Source organism: Epinephelus fuscoguttatus, linkage group LG2 (genome assembly GCF_011397635.1).
Source record: "Epinephelus fuscoguttatus linkage group LG2, E.fuscoguttatus.final_Chr_v1".
Taxonomy (NCBI): Eukaryota; Metazoa; Chordata; class Actinopteri; order Perciformes; family Serranidae; genus Epinephelus; species Epinephelus fuscoguttatus.
In genome coordinates, this window is record NC_064753.1 from 13,829,233 (window position 1) to 13,852,873 (window position 23,641).

At 42.4% G+C, this 23,641-nt stretch overlaps 2 protein-coding genes across 2 annotated transcripts; both read left to right on the forward strand.

Annotated features, from left to right (window-relative positions):
* The first annotated feature begins 5,946 nt into the window (after positions 1–5,946).
* cplx3b (complexin 3b) lies at positions 5,947–12,122 on the forward strand. Its single transcript, XM_049602034.1, has 3 exons — positions 5,947–6,466; positions 9,386–9,473; positions 9,610–12,122. The coding sequence occupies exons 1-3, from the start codon at positions 6,309–6,311 to the stop codon at positions 9,832–9,834; spliced, it is 471 nt and encodes a 156-aa protein (XP_049457991.1). The 5' UTR covers positions 5,947–6,308; the 3' UTR covers positions 9,835–12,122.
* Positions 12,123–14,948: 2,826 nt separating this feature from the next.
* si:ch1073-459b3.2 (growth arrest-specific protein 1) lies at positions 14,949–17,989 on the forward strand. The gene is given in 2 exon segments (XM_049602023.1): positions 14,949–15,834; positions 15,836–17,989. Coding segments are annotated over 2 exon segments (747 nt in total). The 5' UTR covers positions 14,949–15,793; the 3' UTR covers positions 16,542–17,989.
* The last annotated feature ends 5,652 nt before the right edge of the window (positions 17,990–23,641 follow it).

Here is a 23,641-nt window from a genome sequence, read left to right on the forward strand (position 1 = left end):
TTACACTGAATTTGTGAACGTTGAAACCAAAAATGGAGAAAATTCTTGATGAATTGAGGTAACGGGGTGGCGTAAACCCTACTACTGAAGACACTTCCACATACCTTGAACTCCGCTCATTCATTCGTCAATGCGTGAGACTGTTGATGAGGAAGTGCTTTGAATAGTAAGGTTTTTGTACAAATGCATGTGTTAGGGAAGTGCTGAGCATATGGCTGAACAAATGAGACTTATACTTCACGAGTTGTGTGCCAGTTTGTAAATGAATGTTTAATATAGTTTTGCCGGCCCTTTAATTCCAATTCATTGAGAATTTCTTTCATTTTTTGGATTCTTCGTTCACTGCGGAGGCATGCAAGCAAAACAATGTTTTCTTCATGATGCAATGTAACACAGGGTGAGTGATTGGTATTAAAATGATCATTTTGTGTGTGTTCCTTTATTATACCTTTAATATAAGCAGCAGAGTGTAAAAGAAAGCAAAAGCTTTTAGATCTGGGGTGACAGTAAGAAATCTCAAAGGCAAAATTTACACAAGCCAAGTTTGCAACTAGCCTTAATATCAACACATTCTCACTCAGACCTCATCATGCATCGCAGTTTGATCATGGACTTTCCACGGTCTACATGTGATGTGCAAGGTACCCTGGGTGTGTCTGTTGTTGACATTCTGAGATGCTGTGTCAACTTCAGGCTGTTACATGCATTATGTCTTTTCAAAATACACCTCTGTTTTCACAGGAAATTTACCATTTAAATACAGACTATTTCAAAATAAACGCACTATGTTGGTACAACACTGCGAATTGACTTTTTTTTCCTTCAACAACAAACGTATGTGGTTACATTTTGCCAACAACCACATGGTTGGATTTTGGCAGCAAAAGCAGGTGGTTTGGTTTCTTATGGGAGGCGAATGCTGGCCTCCCGGGTGAATGTCAGTAGTTGTTGGACCCACCCACCACTCCTCCTGGCTGCCCTATTGCCCTAACTTTCATTGTTGTCCCACTGCATTTGCCCTTGATGCAGCCAAGTCCCGTTAAACAATAACGGTGACAGGCCGCGTATTATACTGACATAAAAGGACAGCTTTTTTCATCAATGTCTGACACTGGAAGTCACCGACCAAGCCGCGGATTTCAACAATGTTGGAGTGAGACTTGGTTATTAATACGGCATTAAAGGGCCAGTATGCCCAGGTGCTATGAAAAAACACATCTTGTCCAACAACATTTACACAAACCAGATTTAGACCCAGTTTAACGCAGCTTTAGGTGTCAGGTTCAAAAGTTTAAATGGTCTTTTTTCTGTTGAACAGCCATGATATTCAGCTCATGAGGAAGTAGTTGATGTTAGCTAAGGGGGACAGTTACCATGCTGACATGCAGTGTAGTTCAACACCTCCTAGACAGCCTGCGGGGCATCAAACCGCCGCTGCTGGGGTGACTCGCTTGCCACCATATGGTGCCTTGCTGCTGTGACCCCACCTGTCTGTTCGATCTGTGGTCAGGAGCTGACGGAGGGAGAAATAAATCTCGGCAAATCATCAGACTATCCAAATGGCCTCAGACGTTTTCTTGATAACAAAAACTAGTTTTTATCGTCGAGCACACAGAGCACTTTTCACTTCTAATGGGATTAGCGTGATATTTTGTCATCTCACGAGGGGGGCGCCACTCACACACTGTGTTCCTTAAGACAGACATCCCGGTGTCTTGCTAATGGCGTCATCTACGCCTGTGTGACTTTAAACTCTCTTGTTGCTGCAGGGCACATTTGTTTGATGAGTCTAATCCCTTGACTAAAGAAACAAAGGTGTAATACTCGGCTGCTGAGGATCAGCGAGTGTGTGTGATGATGTACATAAACCCATCTCTCCCAATCCCACACAGGCTCCTAATCCTAGAAGATCAAGTGTAACCAGACTGGAAGTGTGACTGGGCGGGAGCCAGCACAATGCTTTCGGTTATGTTGACTCACACTGTGATCCCTCCTGCCTCACAACAACCACAGTATGTCATGCTTCTGTAACCTTTCTTTCCTTGTGATTCAAACAGTCTTCTTGTTTTTATTCAAAGGTCACATGTTTTCCATCTTTCGTGAACAATCTCTAGTTTGTTTGTTTTTTATCAGCGTTCTACACCTGCATTGTTTTTCTACATTATTCATGACTTATTTTTTTCACCAATGATATTTGACAGAAAAACACTTCTGAAGGCTAAACAGAGATGTTTATGCAGTAAGGGCAACTAACATGTCAGGTTTGCGTGCAGCCATGCAGTAAACATCTGTGTGAAGGCTTTGCATGCACTTATGCATAACACAGACCCTAACTGTTAATTGTCACATTACAGTAGGCGGTAAAATTAACTGAGCACAAGCAGGAGCCAGGGAGCATTAACACGAGCGTATCTCTGAATCAGGTACTGTGACTAATGTTGGGTTTTTTTCTGCATTTAACTGTAAAGGTATCATTTAAATGCCACATGTTTTATTTAACAAACAGCTGATGGTGACATTTTCTTTAGAAACCACAACAGAGTGTTAGGTCATTCTTATTTCAACATCTGATAAACTGGAAGAAATGAAATATAACATAACAAGTGTCATACAATAACAAATGAAGAGCTCTGGCAAACCACACAACAACTTGAAGCACAAGTCAGACGCAGGAAATGGGGCTGGATTGGGCTTTGAGTGGTCATTAGATGACTAGAAAGGGCGCTATACAAAAGCAGGTCCATTTACCAGGTCCATATGGAGATCGCCGTGTTGCACTGCCATGTTTCTACAGTAGCCACAAACAAAATTCCTGTTTTTACATTGGCCACTGTAATTTGCAGCCCCTCCACAAGGAGAGCTTTAACGTGAAGTTGCTTTATTCTGTGTTTTTACCACTTTGAATTACCATTTGTGATAGATTTGATGAAGAGGAGACATTTGCAGATAATTCATCGCTTAGTAAAAACCTCCTGAGAGTCTAGATCAGAAATAAGGTGAGCACACATTCAGTTATCAGAAAAATCAGAGGTGAGCACACATTAGCAGGTGGTGGAATAGCAATGTTCCAAACAGCACAGGAGAAACATTTGAAGCGTGAAACTACTTTCTTCAGTTTTATTCACCTAGTTGATTTGTTTTGGAGAGGAAGAGACCTCTGTGGATATTTAGGCTCCTGGAAAAAAACTCCCGAACAATGTGGTCTGCAATGACAAATGGACACTAAATCTCCCTAAATCTTACACTCTACACCTCTAAGCAGATTTTTATGAATCCCTACCTATGTTGGCATTTTGGGTTAATATCGGGTGAAGGTGCGATATAATGGCACCAAACTGTGTAACAGTCTGCTATAGCTTTCATTAGGCATTAATTTCATGTGAAGAATTCATTTAAATTCATTTGACTTGTACGTACATAGCATGAGTAGAAAATGCAGCTTTGAAATGTCACAGAATCTTTGCAGGTAACAATACACATATTGAACTGTGCCAAAAGTTGGATGAGCTTTATTATGGAAGCCCAGTGTTCAAGTTAAATGATGTTTGATGTTTTGACCCATCATTACATCTTGCATTAGTATCAGGCTGTGCCATTATAGATCTCCTGAGCCCCTCTGAAAGGCAGTCTCTAACCTTGACCTAATGTACCTTTAAATGGCTTTTGGATCTGTCTCTCACCCAAGCAAAGTATTTACATCTGCTTCAGGCTAACCTACATTGGCTGGCCCAACTGGCATGATAGGCAGTTTTTATTTGACTCAGTCGTCCAGCCACATCATCAGTGATCGTCTAGTTCCACTGGGCTCATAAGTGGCCACTAATTAGCAACTCCTCTGATATCAGACACATTTCCACACATGAATCATGTCCCTGGAACTGTCTCACAAGAGCCAGACCAACTCAAAACCAAACTCTGAAGAGCTCTTTTTTGACATGCAAACAATGGAACATAAGGGACAATGAGCTAAAGATCTAATGCTAAATGGTCAAACTGTAGTAGGGGTGCGATCTCTAGTCCACCTAGTCAGGTTGTTCTCAAGCACTGCTTGTACATTTTCCTACGAAAAGTAATGAACCATAATTCTTACATATCCTAAGTATGAGCCAATAATTTGCGTGTTATCCACGTATTTGGAAAGGCTGCATAGTGCACTGAACATGCTAGATCCGGCACTGCTACCACTGCCCAGCATCAGTCTGTGAGCAACATGCAGCCAACCAGCACATTACCATCACAGATCAAACAAGGCTCCCCCACATGCCAAGGAACAAAGTTGCACGTCTGTTCATACCATCATCAGCTGACAACACGCCAGTCAACCATGACCAGCTATCAAGTGCCAAGCTCCATGAATCCCAGGAATTTGTTATTCAATAAATGGCAGTGTGATAAAAAAAGACCCTCAGACAACTCTAAAGAGACCACGCTGATAAAGTGAAGAATTTAAAGATGGGGAGATTTGAGTGCCTCAGCTGATGACAGAGATGACACTATATCACAGGATGGGGGTGAATTTATATGTCATAGGTTTGTTGCTTTTGTATGGATACCTCCATACTCCTGCCCCTGCAGAAAAGGACTTTCACTTTTAAGGCCAACATGATTGTGAGGCTCAGCTACCAGAACATGTCATCATGTGGAGGCTGTAGTTCTCTTTCCTGAAATGTATGACTTTCACCATTAAGCCTGTGTGTGTGTATAATTTACATCATCTTGGATTAAAGCCTCCTGCTGTGTACCTACTGGAGCACCTGTAGTCAGGGCTCAGTGATAATCCATACAAAAAAAGTGAGTGAGACCTGGGCTGGGAAAAGATTCCATGGCTGTGGAAATCAAAAGCGAAAAGATATAATTTGCTGTTGAAACATGCTGGTTAGGCAAATTCTTTCTTTTTATTAAATTTCACAGAGATTACAGTTTTGATCTTATTCACTGCATTACGTTTCAATCTATTTACTGGTGGCAGCTTTGAAGTTGGAGAGAGATTTAAAAGCGAGGCAGGTATAGGCTAACAGGGCCTCTCTAAGCCTGTGACAAAAAGACACTGAGACGCTCTCTGTCTCCCCTGATCCACAGGGACTGGGGAAAGTAGGCCAGACTCTGTGTCAGACTGCTGCGAGGATCAGGATGCTCAAGTTGTTGACTTGTAATCAAAGTTCCTTTTCACACTTTGGATGTCAAGAATCTCACACAGAGAGAAAGAGAGAGATTTAAAATGCTCCTCACATACACACATGTAGGTCATATTTTTAGAAGTGAGGCTTTCCAGCTGAACACTGCGTCACACAGTGTCATCCAGAACCGCCCAGACTTTTTATAAATCATCTTTTCTGGTGATGGAAGTTGAACTATTCACCCGCCTACCCCATCAAAGACACACAAACACAGAAACATGAGAGGAAGTAGCAGTGAAAATCCTATAGGAGGCCTAACAAGCATAAGACACTAATATTTTAAACTCACTTGTGGTGACTACAGATACATGAGTCACTACAGGAGTATTATGGTGATGCAACTGGAGACAAAATTTCTAATTTTAGGATGTCAGCTCCAGTTGCTTAACGTTGGGGCTAAGGAATATTTACAAGGGCATTAAACGCGCATGGATGGAGGGTGTGCTCAGACTGAGGGATGCAGAACACACGCTCCATCATTTCAGTAGAAATGAGCTCGTTTGTATAGCCCACACCATAGAAACCCTACAAGGGAAGACAGCATTTCTAAGTGATTAGGCTGATAAACCGAACTCATGCCGTGGGTTCACAGACAGCCATTTGACTAATTTGCAATTAGGAAGCTCTTTGTGTGTTGACAAACTGTTAGGCTCCAGCGCGCAGATGACCCTGAGAGAGACAGAGGCACCAAAACAGCCAGGAGACACTGAGGCTCGTCACGTGTTGTTTGTCTCACGGGAGCAGCCCACGATGCCGGCGCGCGCCATGCAAGCGCACACCCAGTCCGGCGGTGCCTGGGATTGGGTGGAGGGAGTGGTGGCTGCGGACGGAGTCACAGGATTGGTAGAGTTCAGCGCCAAACTTGTTGACTCATAGCTGAGCAGCTCCTCTCCATCCTTCACGGCGCGGAGCTGTCCAGGGCCAGTGGTGCTGAAACTGCTTCCGACGCGCCGTTGGAGTATTTTTTCTCCCGGTTTAATTGCTTTCACCGAACCTTTGAAAGTTACATGTGCTTTGGTTTATTAAGCGTCACTTGACGGATATACATCCGCCTTCACCGCTCCCTCCAAGAGCGCATCAAAGCCTCCAACTTCTTAGCAGATCAAATAGAGGACTCTCGGACCCGCAGCCATGGCTTTCATGGTGAAACACATGGTTGGAGGACAGCTGAAGAACCTGACAGGCGGACTGACGGAGGAGAAACCCGAAGCTGAGAAATCAGACGCCGCCGCGCAGGGGATGACTCAAGAGGAATTTGAGCAATATCAGCAACAGTTAGAGGAAGAAAAGTAAGGCAATGATTGAACCTTGTGATTGTGAAGTTGTGATGAAAAACCCACAGTATGTGTCGAGAAGACATGGCATATTTAAACAGCGCGTATTTGTGTGTAAATAGCAGAGCGCTCCCAGTGCGCCGCGCGCTTTTTTACGCATCAGTGGAATAACATGAGCGCTCCACACACAGCTGCTCCTCTCGCCCAGGGAGCTCTCTGTCTCTTCGGCAAATTGTGTAGCGCCGTTTTTAATTTAGGATTCCTGGAATCATTCTTCCACGGAAATGTCTACAGGGATCCGTGCTTGGGGCGAGACATGCTCCTAATGCTGTGCGTGCGGCTGAATAATGAATCAGGCTGTGTGGTAAATAAAATGGGTAAAGTAAAACCTCTGTTTGCATATGATCAGAGGGCAAACAACCTACAGTATGAACTAATTTTGACTTTCATTATTCATATATAAGTTACTACTCAAAATGGTTATTTCTTTACATTATACAAATGCACTGCAGCCTGTAAATGTGGGAAAATGAAATGTGGAATGGCATGACCTCTATTTTATCTCAAATTTGGCTTTTTAGTTAATTTCTGAAAGCTGAATTCACAGCTGTGCCCCCTTTTTAATTCTTTAGCCATGCTTGCTTTTCATCATTTAAGTCTTTGCCCTGTGTCTCACCTGCAAAAATGAGTTCTTTGTTAATGTTTCCCAATTTACATATTGGTCATGGTGTTTATTTCCTGAGCGCACTGAGGGGCGATAGAAGGTAACAACAAGGTCATTTGCCAAACAGAGTTCACCCAGCAGATAGCAACTCGCTATTGATTTGTGTGCTGCTTCCTTTAGAGCAGAACTCCACATCACATATCATGTTCACTGTCCTGGCCATAGAATATGTTACCATAAATTAATAATGTGGAATAAAGAATTCAGACCACAGCTTTACAGAAAAATGGTAGATTGTGATTATATATTTCAGCTGTTAGCAGTCACAGGCATTGTAATGATATATAATAACACATTTCATGAACACTTGTATCCAAAGTGCCTGATGGTGTAATGTGCAGGCATTTTTAAGCATAAGTGGGAAGTGAAGTCTTAAGTCTAGTGGTATTAACACTCAGCTCAGCCCACTGAGCTCTACAGGAGGCATGACGAGATGTTTAACGCTCTGCCGTCATAATGTGACCTTCAGTGGAAGTGAGTTATTAGTCAGAGGTGCTAAACATGAGCATAGATCACAGAGAGGCCCATACTGCTCGGATTGAAGCAGAATAAGGTTGGGGAGGGGGGTGAGTTGCTCACACTGGCATGTCACATGTAGACATTTTATCACCCTCAGCACCCAGGCCACACTGACATCCCTGGTCATCTGATGCCCTTGAGAGGGAAAGACACAAAGCTCTGCTCATTGGCTGCAAGTGAGCGCTACATGGACCCATGTGCCATTCTGTGTTTGGCCCAATCATGTTTATACAAAGTGAACTCGGGCTCACATGGACGGCACCATGAATGCCGCGTCTCCAGAGAAAACGTCCTTCCCCTGACACATTGGGTACAAACACTTTGCAAACCATGCCCATGGTCCTCCAGTGTCCCCCCGCCTTTAGATCAACTGCTGATGTGATCCTTCTGGGCGTAGGATGCAACCTCTACCACTGTAGCACTGACAAATACCATCTATAGTGTTTACTTTGTTGTAAGCACCTACTGTATTCCACTGACTCTAATGAAATGTGGTCTTCTGTCACTGTATTCATGCTATGTTTGGCTTCAGGCCACATGAGCAAGTTTGTGAAGCATTATGTCATGTTGTTGACTCATGATGTCAGAGGCCTTTCAGCAAATTTAGAAATTTATGAGGGACAATTATGAACTAAACTGAAGCCATAAATATTCCCATGACATTGAGTGGAGAGAGAACCACCAGCAGCCTGTTGTCTGCCCTCTGCTGGAGGCATCACAGGCTGTAGGCTGGATTGTGAAGAAGAGTGAGCTTTAAAAAGGCAAATGACAACAGGTTAGCAGATAAATATGGGGCATCCCCCAACATTTTGTTTCTCCAAGACAGATGTGTGGAAATTTAGAACCCCCTCAGTATCTCCCCTGTATACAGAGTCAGACTTAAGGCGATTATGAAGATGGTTGGAGTGTCAGCATTCATTTAGTAGATGGCTTGCCTTAAACCTAAATTTGCCTTAAACGCTGCACAACTAAAGTGGTGAGGAGACATGGAGACAGTGCTGGACCAAGCACATTTGGCACCCTGGGCAAGCTTCCCCTGGAGCCCCCACCTCCACCTACACCAGTCCCACAAAACAGAAATAAAAGAATATTATTGTCTTCTGTAATTATTGTATGTACAACAAAAAAGAACAAGAGCAAATGAGAAATCGACACAAACAACTGAGGCAACTACGCTTTTGCCTTTTAATTTTCTCCTACTCTAAGAGCAAGTACTGACTGTACTGATCATTCACTGATGAACTAGAGGCAGTACCCCAACAACAGACTGGCTGCAGTGAAAAGGTTTGGGCAGACATTTTAGGCACCCAAGCCTCCTCTAAGAGGCGCCCCAAGTGGTCACCTATGTTGCCTGCAGGAAGATCCGTTCCTGCATGGAAATGCTAAACTGAAGTCCTCCAAGGTCCAAATCCAGCAGGAGCCTTACAGAAAGCAGAGATGCAACAGCACCATGACTTTGGATTTCTTCATGTTCAGATACTATGCATGGTTTGTTTGTAACATTATGGTGATATTAAATGTGTGGGGGTGGAGTTAGTGTTACTATTTCAAACCTTCCCACAGGTGAAAGTGTGCACAGTTGATTAAAAAAGACATTTCCCAGCTTTGGTTGGAAACTGAATTCTAAATTTGTACATTTAGTGTCGCTGACAAAATTATGCCTGTAAACAATTTTTCCTCCTTTCTTGCAGACAAGAACGAGAAGCCAGTTTTGCCCAGAAGAAAGCTGAGAGAGCCACAGTTAGAAGTCATTTCCGGGAAAAGTACAGACTACCAAAGGTAAACTAATCCAGCTCTGCTTTTGTAAGGAACTTTAAGACAATGCATTTTGGGACTGATTAGCTGACCATGTCAAACCATTTGTTCCAACTGTGTTGTCCCTCTTTTCTTCTGTCCCGTTGGATATCTACCTCAGAACGAGATAGATGAGACCCAGATCCAGCAGGCGGGGGACGATGTGGTATTGCCCACGGAGCTGGCCAAGATGATCGCTGAGGACAACCAGGAGGAAACGCACAAGCAGTCAGTGCTGGGCCAGCTGTCCAACATCCAAAATGTGGACATCGACCAGCTGAAAGACAAAGCCCAGGCCACACTGGAAGACCTCAAAAAGCAGACGGAGAATTGCAGTCTCATGTGATCTGGCCAGCTCCAAGTCCCAGGAGATTAGAGTTTTACTTGTGCAAATATTTTTCAAAGGCAGAGCTGCTCTGGAGGTAGACATATTCATATTGCTTTAGTGGAATGTCAGCTGGCAGAGCCACATAATAACAGTTTTTCTAGCCGTGCAAAGTTAGAAAAGAAAGTAGCCGATGTTATGAAATCTGGGGCTTGTCTTACTAACTGCTGAAAAAGAATCCCAGCCATAGTGTCATAGAGGTGCAGCTAGTTTAGGTAGCTCTTTAGATATCCAAAAAAATCATGAATGTCATCCATATTTTTATTAAAATGAGCTACCTTGCACTCTTGAAAGACTTATTTGGCTCTTCCTGTTGAGATTTAACCCATAAGATTATTTCTGCCTTTAGAGCAACTTCTCCTCTGAGAAATATTCAGCTGTTAAATCCTTTACTCCCCTCATCCCTATGACCCTCCTCACACTCCGTACCTCACGTGACCAGTGATAGCACAATAGGATTCAGCAGCAGAGGGTTCAGGAGTGTGCGTGTGCGGCTTTTCATTGCTTCCAAACACACAGCAGATGATCTCACATACACCTCTGACGAGAGGAGGATCGCTGAGATCAGCTGCTTGGTGGAAATGAAAACACACATGCACAAGGTGAACACTGGCTCATGTGAGGAGGCCATATGTGTGTTATGTTGAATTTGGGGAATTTTAAATGGGCAATATTCATTTAGAGCATTGAATGAGGCAGATTTTTGTCTTAAGTAGCTTACTAATGTTGGCCCTTTGGTGCCCTGATGAAAGCTCCCAGTGAGCTGTGTTAATCTTAGCTTAATCTTTACCTAGACATATCATTAGAAAGATTTTTTTTGGCTTTTATCGTACTTCAGTGTGCCTTGGACGTCCGTACAAGGTTGTCTTCTCTGGAGCTCCAACATCTGTAAGCTACTTTTTACGAAGACGGGCCTTCTTGTTGTTGTTTTTTTCTGCAGGAGATTGCTTACTTTTAGTTTTATTAAAAGCAACAAATACAGTGTGAGCAGGCAGAAATTATGTCTTAGATTTGCTGCGTTTTGTATGTTGTAAGAATTTACAGTTAAAGTGTGTACAATATCCGTGCTCCCAAACTGAACCTAGCATCATTCACATAGGGTGCAAATAAATCTGTGTTTGTGCTGCATCCAGAGGTTAAAAAACGAAAGCTGCTCAGATGAGAGAAATGTAAATGCTTTAGAAGTCGTATGCCAAAGCCTTTGTTGAAAACACAACAGAAAGGAAATGGCACAAACATGTCAAACTGTGTAACTGTGGTGTGAATATAAATCCACATATTCATGTCGTGTAAGATGTAAATGTATCTGCGGGTCATTCTTCGCTCTGTTTTCATTGACTCACTGGGTCTCATTGTGTCGTCACATGACCTTTGACCTGTCCTCCATTTCATCGAGCCATGCGTCTCAGTGGTGCCGTTCTGTGCTGGTGGATTCGTGTTGTTTAGCCGATGTGTTACGTCACGTGGTGTCTTTGTAAAAATAAAACTCGTCTTGTGGCTGAGAGTGCCGGTCGTAGACAGCACACAGTCACTGTGGGCTTTGCTGCGTAACTCAGTATTCTGTGTGTGTTGTTTTATAGCCAATAAGTGAAGGCGTGGGTGAATCCAGAGGGAATGTTATTGTTGTATTACATCCATATACGCTACATTTTGCCAGTGTTTGATTTTATGTAGCAGTGACTCTGAGGGTGACGTCAGCTTCGATCTCATATCTGTCCCCACTTTTCTTTTTATGATTATAAACCTTTTGCATCCTAAGAGTACACATTTTATTTTACAGGAAACATGGGCAAAAAGTTACTGATTGTTTTCTCTAAGACGAGTGGAATTTTCTTGCTGTATGTGTCACATTTCAGTCCAGTGGTTGTTGTCATGTGATAGACGAGCAGTATATTTGAAACATTTCAATAACATAAAGCAGAGGAAAAGTTGCAATAAGTTCTTTTATAATAAAGCTACTAGAATCTGTCATGTTTGATCATGAGACAGTATTAATAGGTGGAACAGAAGCCATAAAGAAAACTGTTTGCTTTGTTTGAGTGTGTGTGACTTGAAATAAGAATTCAATAACTCAGTATTAATAATATACAAGTGTAATTATTTTGTGTTGTTATCCCGTGGGACTGAGTTTTCAGGAAATGGCTGCCATGACACGCAGTTTCTTCTTGTTCTTTAGCCGTTTCTTTGTTTGACAGTATCTCTATCATTCTGTCTCTTAAAGTATTTCGGTGATTTTTTTTCTTCTGAGTTTTAACTGCAATAAATTAATTTTTAGGATAATGAACTTCCTGTCTGTTTTGTGTGATTTTTGCACAGGGCTGTTGCCGAGTCATCAGTAGTCTTACATTTGCAGCAGCCAGAACACCAGGTGTAGACAATAATACATTCACATGTCATGGATGGATTACTGAACAGGCCTAGTGGACACAGGCCCAGGTCCAAAGTGCTTGGGGGCCCTGTGGCCTTCACTTGCAAAATGCCACTGAAATCCACGTGCAACCAACAGAGAGAGATATAAAATGACCACAGAGAGATGCAAAGGAGTTTCAAAGACACACAAAATAACTACAAAGAGATACAAAGCGACCACAAGGAGGCACAAAAAGACCACAAAGGGACACAAAAATAACCAAAAAGACACAAAATGACTTCAAAGAGACACACGATTACCTTAATAAGACAGAAAAATACCTCATAAGACTGAAACGACTTCAAAAAGACACAAAAATAACCACAAGGAGACATAAAACCACCACAAAGTCTGTGTTTCTTGCTCCAAAGTAGGCGAGGTGTTGGGGCCCTTTGCATTTCTCTGCCCATATGTCCATTGTCTCATAATCCGCCCATGTCACAACTACACAAGCATCCAAGATGGAGGCTGCAGATACAAACTGATTATGAATGACATGTCAGTAATGGGATGTTATGATGAATTAGTATTAAAAAATAAATGATACAATTTTACATCCTCATTCTGAAGCAACAGCGCAGTGATAGAGTCAAATAGTCCATATATATGAGTGTGTACTGAAAGCCTACATGAAGGGAAGTATTTGGGTATGTTTGTATTTTCACTCAGTGGCCACTTTATTAGGTGCACCTGTGTATTCAATTATATGTTTTAGCACTGAGGTCCTGTCAACAAAAGCAAACATAGAAATAAACTTTGCAGAGGTATATATTTTTAGCAGAGCTGTTGTAGGCCTTTGTAATTATTTTACTAGATGTTATTTGAAGTCTTGTATTGCACTGCATTATCTATCCTGGTCTTTTTGTCATCTTTGGTACATACAATACATATATATTTTAATACACATGTATACTGTCTAATTCTATTTATATGCATATTTTAGACACTGAACTGCAGTTTTACCCACAGTTTAATATTTTAACTCAATATCAGTAAATACGGCTGGCAGAAATTATAAATACATACAGTACAAGGGCTTCAGCATTGAGTCTGCAGCTCTGCTCGTAGTTCCTTCTGTTGTCCACTAGAGGACGCCAATACAACGGAAACCAGAAGCTGACAGGTAAAACTAACTCGGTTAAAGAGAGTTAAAATGAATATACTAAAATAACGACATAAAATAAAAATTAATGTCAACAAATGGATTTAGTATTTAAAAACAAATATCTTACTTGAAATCAAACTGGGCTGGGTGAGTATATCAGAACAATACATTTCGATTTAAATAATAAAACTGGAGGAAAAAAACTGTAGACATTTTGTGTATTTCTGTCTGAAGCACTGCCTGTAGTTCCTGCTGATGTCCACCAGAGGGCGCCAACACACCCATGCAGCATACATAAAATGACGGGATTACGTATTTAAAAGAATATGTTAAAATAATAAAAAAAAAAAATAAACAATCAAATTCAAGGAATTTTTCATTTAAAAAAAATATATACAATTAAATTCAAAACTAATAAAATTAACAAAATAATATTTTAAATATACTATCTATCAAACTGACCCCTACGCTATTGTATTTCTAAACTCAATATCAGTGAATATAGCTGGAAATATTAATACAAATAAACCCACCACAAGAGCTTTAACATTTAAAATGAATAAGTTATTTTGTGTAAATACAGTCATAATAATAATAATAATAATAATAATAATTCACATTCTGCAATATAATATGGAGCCAAGTCAATGGATTTGTGTTGTGAGGGGCGTGGCCTTTCCAAAATCGCGTTTTGGGGCGTTAATTAAAGCGCCACCATGTGGCCGATTGGAGTCATATTTCTTGGGAAACACTTCCACATCATTTCCAGTTATGGGGACAAATTAAATGTCTTTAACGCATTCTAGTTCATGGCAACTTCAGCTGCGGCTTTAGACACAAATGACCATTACAATTATAATCATTGTAATTATAATTATAATTATAATAATAATTATTATTGTCATTATTCTAATAACACCAAACCGAAACAAACTCACTAAGATTCTGCCCTTTCGTGGCTTGAACCCTAAAAATCAAGTTAGTTACCATGTGAATGGCAGCAAAGCCTGGGCTGTTGGTAGTTCTCAAGTGTGGTGTGAAAAGGGATAGCTGTAAAATATATTGATGCTGAAACCCCTCTCTATTGATAGGCCGCAGTGCGTGGACAATCTTCAGCCTGGAAAGACACTGGGCCACTGCATGGCCAATCTGACACAATTGAGGTGAAACGGTCCAGAAAATACTATTCTCTCCCATTCTCCTCTATCAATCGGGGCTTTAAAACTCTGCAGAATGAGAGGCAGGACGGGGAGTGGGGGAAAGAGCCACAATTAGCGAGAAGCTTTGAGTGAAAACTCTCAACGGCGAGCCAGTTATCACAGAGGTTTCCCCCTGCTCTGTTTGTGGCTAAAAAGGAACAGATTTGTTTTTCCGCGCTTAAAATTGGAGCAGTGAAGTTGCAGATGTGAGCTTCTTGCAAAGGAATGCGTTTTGCAAGCCCCCCCTGCCTCCCCCCTTAAACTTGTGTTTTGCTACAAGGGGAGAGGGGACCACACAGATCTTTGGTTTCATGCAAAGAAAATCATAAACATTTTTATCCAGCCTATCTCGTCATGTAGTGAGAGGATTTGTGCGCAGAGCTGTGCTGCTGTAGGCCTGGAAATGGGTCCCACGGCTGACTCCTCAATGAAGACCAATCGGTGGCCAGGATTGTAAATGAGAGAGAAAGGGAGAGAGAGGGGGGAAGGAAAACTTTTCTTTCTTTTTTTCGACAGAAGGAGGGGTGTTGTGGGGAAATGCTCGGCGGACCGTGAAGCGTAACAGCAAGGAGAGGGACAAAGACGCGCATAGCGGGACAAAATGCGACAGACAGAAACCTCTTCCAACTAAAAAAAACAACAACATCGGAATGTGCGGATGGATGTTAAAAGTGGTGGAGCTGGGAAGAGAAGTCGAAACCAACAATGGCAAGAAAGATGAATCCAAGTGTACAAACTGAGTTGTGGACAATAACTGTGGTTAGAGTGCGCGTTAACTTTGGATAGCCTTGCGGCGCGTTTCAGTGTCCATCTCAGATGTGCACCGGTGGCACGGAGCAGACACGGGCTTCACTTTGGAGTATGATTTCCCACTTTTGAACGGACATGCTTCCCAGAATGACTGTTACTGCGCTGTTTCTTTTTTGCAGCCACGCGTGGAGATTTCCCTGAGTCAGATCCTGACTTCCACTGCTACAAAACTCAACAAGAGGAGGCAAACTTAACTTGCGTGCAAGATTCCGTGGGTGATTTATAAAGGACCAAGTGTATTTTCTTCGACTGCGTTGGTAACTAACTCATATATGTTGCATGTATGGAATACTTATGAACTCCAGTCTGTGAGATTCAGCGTTTACATTGTCCTGATCCTAATGTGCTGGTGGAGAAAGTGCACGTCACCGAACTAGAACTCCATCCAAGCATGAAATGTTGGTGCAGCGCCCTGGCACTTCTCCCATGGGTGCTGGTGGCCTTAGATGCCCAGCTAATCTGCTGGCAGGCGCTCCTTCGGTGCCACGAGGAGCCCGAGTGCGACCTTGCATACAGTCAGTACTTAGCAGCTTGTGAAGGTAACATCAGGGGGACGAGGAGGCAGTGTCCCAGCCACTGCATCAACGCGCTGATAAGGCTCAATCACACCCGCAGCGGGCCGGACCTGGAGACCTGCGACTGCGCACAGGACCTGGAGTGCCTCAGCGCCAAGCGAGCCATAGAGCCGTGTCTCCCCCGCAGACACCCGAGCGATGCGGGGGGGATAGGGTGCATGGAGGCCCGGCAGCGCTGCGAGGAAGACAGCAACTGCCACACCTCCCTCACGGCCTACTTGTCATACTGCGGGCAGCTGTTCAATGGCAGGAAGTGCTCCTCCAAGTGTAAAGCCACCATTCAGCAGATGCTGTTCATCCCAAATGGCATGCTGCTCAACCGCTGTGTTTGTGATGGGGTGGAGAGGCCTTTCTGTGAAGTGGTGAAGGAGAACATGAGCAAACTTTGCTCCATAGGAGACCACATTGTTATTTCAGACCAACCTGATGTGGATGACATCTATGAGGATGAAGACTATGACCCTAAAAATGACAGAGAGGAGGTGTATATTGATCATTCCTCTGCTCCCCAGAGGTTATCCAGCTGCATGATGCTCCTGTTTCTTCCTCTAGCACGGATATTGTACTGAGACAATGGGTACGTGAAGCATTTGTTGGATTTATAAATGACGGTGTGGAAAAATCTCTGTTCATTAGACTCCACCAGGGAGCTCAGAGTCCAGCTGGAGTTGGTATCAGCGCCTTGATCAAATACACTACAGTATGGAACTGGGCCAGCTTGCTGGCACAGGACTCCAACCCAGGTCTGCTGGACAAGGGAAGCTATTTTTTCACCCCCAGGCCTCCCTGCTATTCCATTTTAGTTGCAGTGCAACAGTGAGCACAGTAGTGATTAGTGTTTGCTTTCCACAACCGTACAATTTGCATAGTAATTCTTCTTCAAGCACATCTCACTCAGGAATCCTGCTTTTTTAAATTTGTGTTCAGATCTTCACACAGATGGCCTTACAGTGCTCTGAGTGAACTGCTCACCTTTTTTTTTTTTACTAAGTTGAAACCTGTCAGCAAAAATGGCAACAACACTTTTAGGTGATGATGAGAGGAGGTGAACCACACCAGACTTTGTTGCGGGGCATTGCCAAGTTGAGTGCCTTTAAACAGCTCCTGTTTGTTTGGTTTCAATGGTACTTGGAGTGTGGCTTTATTAAGACCTTAGACAAACATTGGACCCATCCAGTCTCTGTTTGCTCTGCTCTCCATTTCAGGGGCCTCTGCATTGTTGCAGCAACCACACTTCAAATATTTGTGGGAATAGTCAAAGGACAGGCGAGGGTGTGGGATCAAGTACTGAAATTAACTGAAGCGCCTCTCCAGCACTCTGTCTGGAGCCCTTCCCCCATGTGAGATTGTTTTATTGAACTTTTCCTGAGACACCCCCTACCCCCTCTTCCTCCTCTCTACTGCCTGCCCCCTTTCACGCCTTTAAAAGACCCCTGTCTTTATTACTGCTTTCACACTGTAGCAACAAGCCAGGAAAGGCTGTGTGTCGCTGGTGTGAATAGGTCAACATATACCTGGAGTTTATCCTCAACACTGCTCATGATGAGAGGTTTAGCTGGTCTGACACAGCTTAGCTGTGATATATGTGAGTGAACACAATTTTACACAAACTGGTTTGAATAAAAGTTGTTGCAAAGCACGTTTTATGGATATTAAGGCTTGTCGGACTCAACATGAGGCCATAGTCTCCCTCAATGAATCTCCAGTGTGGTAACACTGCAGCAGCAACACCATGATGAGTGAACATCGCAGTGTCACAACAGTGTGTGAGCATCAGCAACAACATTCTCACCCATGAGCAGTAGTCTGGCGTGAACGGTCAAACGTGGATTGAATGTATGTCAAATATTTTGTGTCACAGTGTTGCTAACTAAACAAGAGGTGTACTAGGCTTCATGTAGAGTGCTTTTAACGTGCAGGATGGTCACTAAGTGCTTTCTAAAGGAATGCACAAATCCAGATAAAACAATTAAAACAAAAAGATGGAATTCAATTAAAAAATTTCCTGTATTTTGAAGGCTTTTATTTTGTGTGTTTTTAAGTGTTCCAGAACAATTCATCACATTTATTTTTGTAGTTGCTTTGTCCGGCTACTGAGCAGCCAACAGGGCCAATGTTAGAAGAGCTGTTCTGATACCGATATCAGGGTCGGAAATGCCTTTGATACTGCCTAAAATGCTAGATTGGGAATATGTGTATGTAAATCTATGCACCGATCCGATACCATCTAAGTTATTGATAAACTTAGAAATAATTTTATAGTTTTCCCATGAAATCAGCTCTTCTTTGCTTCTCTAAAACTGTAGCCTACACAGCAAGGGGCACCGTGCAGCCACTGGTAACTACTGTTTCAGAGCATCTGAGAATAGCAGAGGGAAGTGGGGCTGATTACCCAGGGCCCCAGTGGGAAGGGGGCCCCGCAAAAAGCCGGGAATGAAGAGTCTGGTTTTGTTTGCATTTTTTAAAAATTTCTGACTAAATAATAGCATTACCAAATTAAAATTGGCTGAATAAATGGACTGCGATAAAAGGTGCAAAATGTTGTAGTTGACCCTGCACTAGAGTTTGTCTTTAACTGTAGCTTGAACCAAGTGAGAGACTGCTTATGCTGCCTGAAAACAACATACACTGCCATGTCTTTGCCCAACAAAGGGAAACTGGGGTTCTAAAAAAAGAAAAGAAAGAAAGGAAGGGGGACGCTCAGAGACTACTTTGGTGCTATGCCCTTGGCTATTAGCAAAATGGGCAATCCCTTCACATCCACACTTGGTTAGTAGTAGATATACAGCCTTTGTTTATTTTTTAACACCATGGTATCAGATCGGCGCTCAGTGTTGGTCAATCTGCAAATTCAGTTATTGGAATAGTATGGGACATCTAACATCTTTAAATGTAACCTGTCCCAAGGTCCAGACCAAGTCCATCTATTCGAAACAGCAATCTTTCAGTCTTACGTCTTTCATCCACAATGCCACATGAAGCTGTTTTGCAAAAAGGGAAGGAAAACTCAGTGTTGTTGTTAGTATTGATCACTTGAAACTGTGTCAAAACTAATCCTTGTGTTTTGTAATGAAGTCTTGAAAAATGTCGCTGAATGTTAAGTTATGAAGCTAGAATACGATGAATTGTATATATTTTACAATTATATGCAGTAAAATAAGCCAGTGTCTGCCCGAGGTCACTTAACACACATTATGAACACATGAACGTAGCTCAGATTTTTGTGCACACAAAACTTGACTTGATTTAGAGTTTGCAGTTTTTCATCTCATCTTGTGGGAACATAGCAGTAAACACTTCAGAGTGGCGTCTTCCGTGCGGGAGGGTGAGTTTTATAATAAAATGTTTATGAGCTAAAATTGTGTAATGATGTGATTTGTCCACCGAGAGATTGGAAAAGAAAGTAAAAAGATCAGTTACTTCCTAAAGACTGATTCTCCTCTGGGTATATTAGATTCACTAATAAAATATTTATACCTTGCCTTTTTAAGGGTCAACGTACAGTATTTGAAAGCCAAAAAAGCTGAGGTTATTGTTTAAAAATGTCATTCTCAAGTCAGACAGGTCACTCCAAAGTAAGCACTGCATGTGGCCATGTTTCACTGTGCAATATTTAAAGGATTAGGTCAGTGTAACTGAAACCTGGGGAGGAATTTTAAGTGTCTAGTCGTTGTGCAATCCATCCACATTGGAGCAAAAAGATAAATCAGGACTCCTCTCACAATTCAGGCTCAAGCTGTAATAAAACCACCATGTTTTTAGAAGAAGGCAGAGGCACAGTAAATGAAACATGTCAAGTGATCGTAGTATCAGAAGGACATTTCAGGATACTTACATCTTTGCTAATGATCAAAAACGCTCATGAACCAACTGTTTCAAAGCAAGCAGCCATTTGGGGCTTGTTCCACACTTACTTTGGTATTTACAAGTCATTAACAAATTGTAAAAGAGCCATTTCGCATTTAGGTGTGAGGTGTACACCTGCTCTGCATATGTAGCTTTAGTCACGTCCAAAAAATACAAAAGTGCTTTGGCAAGAGGACAAACATTAACAAACTGAGAGAAGAAGTTTATTTAGGACAAGAGGGAACAGATTCTGTTAAACATGCCTTTCACGTTTTTGTCAAGCTCCTTTCTCTTTCTTGCAAAAGAAAAAAACATTTATGTCACTCTGCTTAGTTATTTTAATAAACAGATACTTGTCAGGTCAACTGCTGCAACTATCCTTTGATAAAAAAAAGACATGTCTCTATGAGCCATATTTGCCAGGATGTCCCCAGGATTGCGTGACATGATAGACGCACATGTGATGAGCAATTACAAGTTTGTTACTTGAGCTACAGGTGGCAAATTTCAACATCCACAAGCCTGGGGAGAACTTCTCCACAGCTTTGCCTGATTTTTTTCCGTTAACCACAGGAATCCTCGGGCACTTCCAACTGTCTATTGTGTCATAAAAACAGCGAGACAGAGCAACAAAGTGGCCTACAGCTACAGTATAGCATGACTCCCTCTAGTTTACTTAGATTGTCTTTGGTCCAATCTGTCTTAACCATTGCCATGCATCTTTAAGTCCTCCAACATCACCACCCCGCCCCCTACAAACCCCCCTCCAACACCACCACCCTGGGATTCTGGGAGCAAAATCAAAACAAACATGAGCAGAGCAGCCTTGGGGAGTTGAGTGTGTGTGGAGGGAACAGGGGGATACAGAGGCAGCACTGTGCTGGAGCCCATTTTCTAAATTATCTTTATTCAACATTTCTCTGAAACAACCCCCCCCCCCCCCGACTCCCACTCTCTCTTCCCCGCTCCAAAGTGGGAGTGATCCGGGGATTTAGGAGGCTCTTGTCTCTCATAGGTACAATGTTCCATTCATGATAGCCATCGAGTCACATTGAATGGCTGACCTGCTCTCTGTTTTCAGTGCGGAGGGGTGCTGGAGTCAAGGGCACCCAGTTCCTTCAGGTCTAGGACATAGAGACCCCTCTTTATGGGTGATGTTGATGCCAATATGACTCGACCGCTGTCCCATTAGCAGTGTCAACTGAGCCAGAGAGAGAGAGACGGGGAGAGAGAGAGAGACTGGAAGGGGAAAGGCCAATAAGTCGTGTTGTTGGAGCTGCAGCAAAATGGAGGCCAATTAAAGCCACAATGCTGTAGGATGTGGTTAGGGAGAGGGGACTGGGGAGTGTTTTGGAGGATGAGGGTGGTGGGTTAATGTTTCCATTTCAGAGTCTCCCTCTCTGGGTTGCATTAGTGTAAGGATTCTATGCAATTTTGGGGGGCAATATACACTGGCAGAACTCCCAGAAACAAGCAACAAAGCAAGCACAAGGGTCAAAATTGCATCCAAAGTTTTCCTGGCAGCAACATGCTCATGTCATGATTAAAGCAATGAAGCTGAGCCAACACCATGGGCACCGTCAGCCAATTAGAGCCCCCTCCACAGCTCAGCCACAAATGCAGCACCCTGTAGTTCTCTCTCGTTGCTCCAAGACTCGGGGCCATACTGCTCTCTGTTCTAACTGTATAGTGTGGGAGTGATTTACACCTGGCGTGCCAGGTGAATGTGATTAACCAGCTGGTAGTGCAGAAAACAAATATTACTGTGAGCCCTGGGCAGATTTGAAAACCACTTGTTAAACCTCAGGCAACAGCCACACTCTGTCTTTCATTGATTTAAAGGTCCGGTGTGTAGGATTTAGGGGATATACTGGCAGAAATGGAATATAATTTAGATATGTTTTCTTTAGTGTATAATCTACTGAACATATGAATCATTGTTTTCATTACTTTAGATTGAGCTGTTTATATCTACATAGGAAGCAAGTCCTCATCGACAGAGACTGCCATGGTGTACCACTATGTTTCTACTGTAGCCCAGAACGGACAAACCAAACACTGATTCTAGATAGGACTATTCCTCCTTTAAACATCAGCCATCATAGTAAGCAGCTCCTCTGCAACAAGAGCACTGGAAAAACACTGATGTTTTAATATGAAAGTTGTTTTCACCAGTTTAAATTACTGGATCCCTTTGTTTTGGAGAGGAAGAGACATCTGCAAATAACACAGCTCCCAGTGAAAACCTCCTGAATGTCTGCATGTTAACAGAGAAAAAAGCGCACATAAACAGGTGCTGGGCTAGCTAACACTGACGGAGAAACACTGATTTGAAATGTGAATTTTTTTTTTTTTTAGTGTTTTTACCAGTTTAAATAACCAGGGTATTTTTTTTTAAAGAGGAAGAGAGCACCTGTGGATAATTCAGCTCCAGGTAAAAAACAAACAAACAAAAAAAAAACACCTGAACAATTAACACCGAAGGAGTTCTAACCTGTGGAAGTTTCACCTGGTTGCAATCTGCAGTCCTCACCACTAGATGCCACTTATCTCCCTAAATCTTCCTGACTGTTCCTTTAAGAACTAGATGCATTTCCCCCCAAATTTGTTAATAATTTTACCAGATTTTATGTATTTATTTATTTGTTTTTTTTAAATCATTATTTTAAGGGGGTCAGAATCTAAATCAAATCAGCTTTTTTGGATAAATATGTTTGCAAGTACAAGGAATTTGATTTCAGTCATATGTTGCTCTCAATGTGCGTACACAGAACTGATGTACAGCTAAAAAATAAGGATAACAAAGCTAAGCAAGGTGACTGCTATAAACATTTGTCGACTAAGTACAGTGGGCTTGAATTATGTTTGACAGATATTTACATGTTAACAGTGTGTATTTAAACTACAGAAATATATAATTTAATGGTAGGGTGGGTGCTGGATGTTATCAGGTTATAGGGTGTTCCACAGGGTTAGTTCTGACACTATGGCCTGGTGTTGCTGTCACAGTGATGTCTGTGGAAAGAAACTGTTCTTGTTTCTGGTTGTTTTACTATATAGTGCTCTGTATTGCCTACCAGAGTGAATAAGTTTGAACAGGTTGTACCCAAAGTCTGCGGTGATGCCACCTGCCTGTTTTCTGACTGTGGACATGTTTAAGTCGTGGATGGAGGGCAGGTTGGCACCGATGATTTTTTTTTTCTGTAGTCCTGACAGTCTGTTATAGTTTGGTGGCTTATCCAAACCAGACAGCGATGGACAAGCAGAAAACAGACTCTCTTACTGCCGTGGAGAATTCTATCAGCAGCTCTTGAGGTGGGTTGAATATCCTGAGCTGGTGCAGGAAGTACATCCTCTGCTGGGCCTTTTTTCTGATGGCGCTGATGTTGGATGTTCATTTAAGGTCCTGGGAGATGGTGGATCTAAGCAACCTTAAGGATTCCACAGTACACACAGTGCCGTTCAGCAGCGCTCATCCTGAGGTCCACTGTCGTCTCCACAGTTTTTAGTGTGTTGAGCTTCAGGTTGTTTTTAACTGGACCAGAGAGCCTGCTGTTCAACCTCCGGTCTGTATGTAGTCTGTCACTGTCCAGGATGAGGCCATGAACGTTGAGGACTCAAAAGACTGTGTTTTTTTTTTTGTTTTTGTTTTTTTTAACAGAACAGTCAAAATCAAAGTAGCAGAGGCTGAAATATCCTGAATTTTAGTTCCAAGTGTGGTTCAAGCTCCCAAAACACTGGCTCCTACATTTCCCATAATGCAACTCAATAGAATATGTCAGTTAACCCACTGCCTAGTAAACATCTACATTTATCAAACTCC

What these genes read in the sequence shown, in the direction of transcription:
- cplx3b (XM_049602034.1), top strand. Translation starts at nt 6,309, where the DNA reads ATGGCTTTCATGGTGAAACACATGGTTGGAGGACAGCTGAAGAACCTG. An exon ending in CAACAGTTAGAGGAAGAAAA is followed by an intron (nt 6,467 to 9,385) that starts GTAAGGCAATGA and finishes CCTTTCTTGCAG; the next exon opens with ACAAGAACGAGAAGCCAGTT. An exon ending in AAAAGTACAGACTACCAAAG is followed by an intron (nt 9,474 to 9,609) that starts GTAAACTAATCC and finishes TATCTACCTCAG; the next exon opens with AACGAGATAGATGAGACCCA.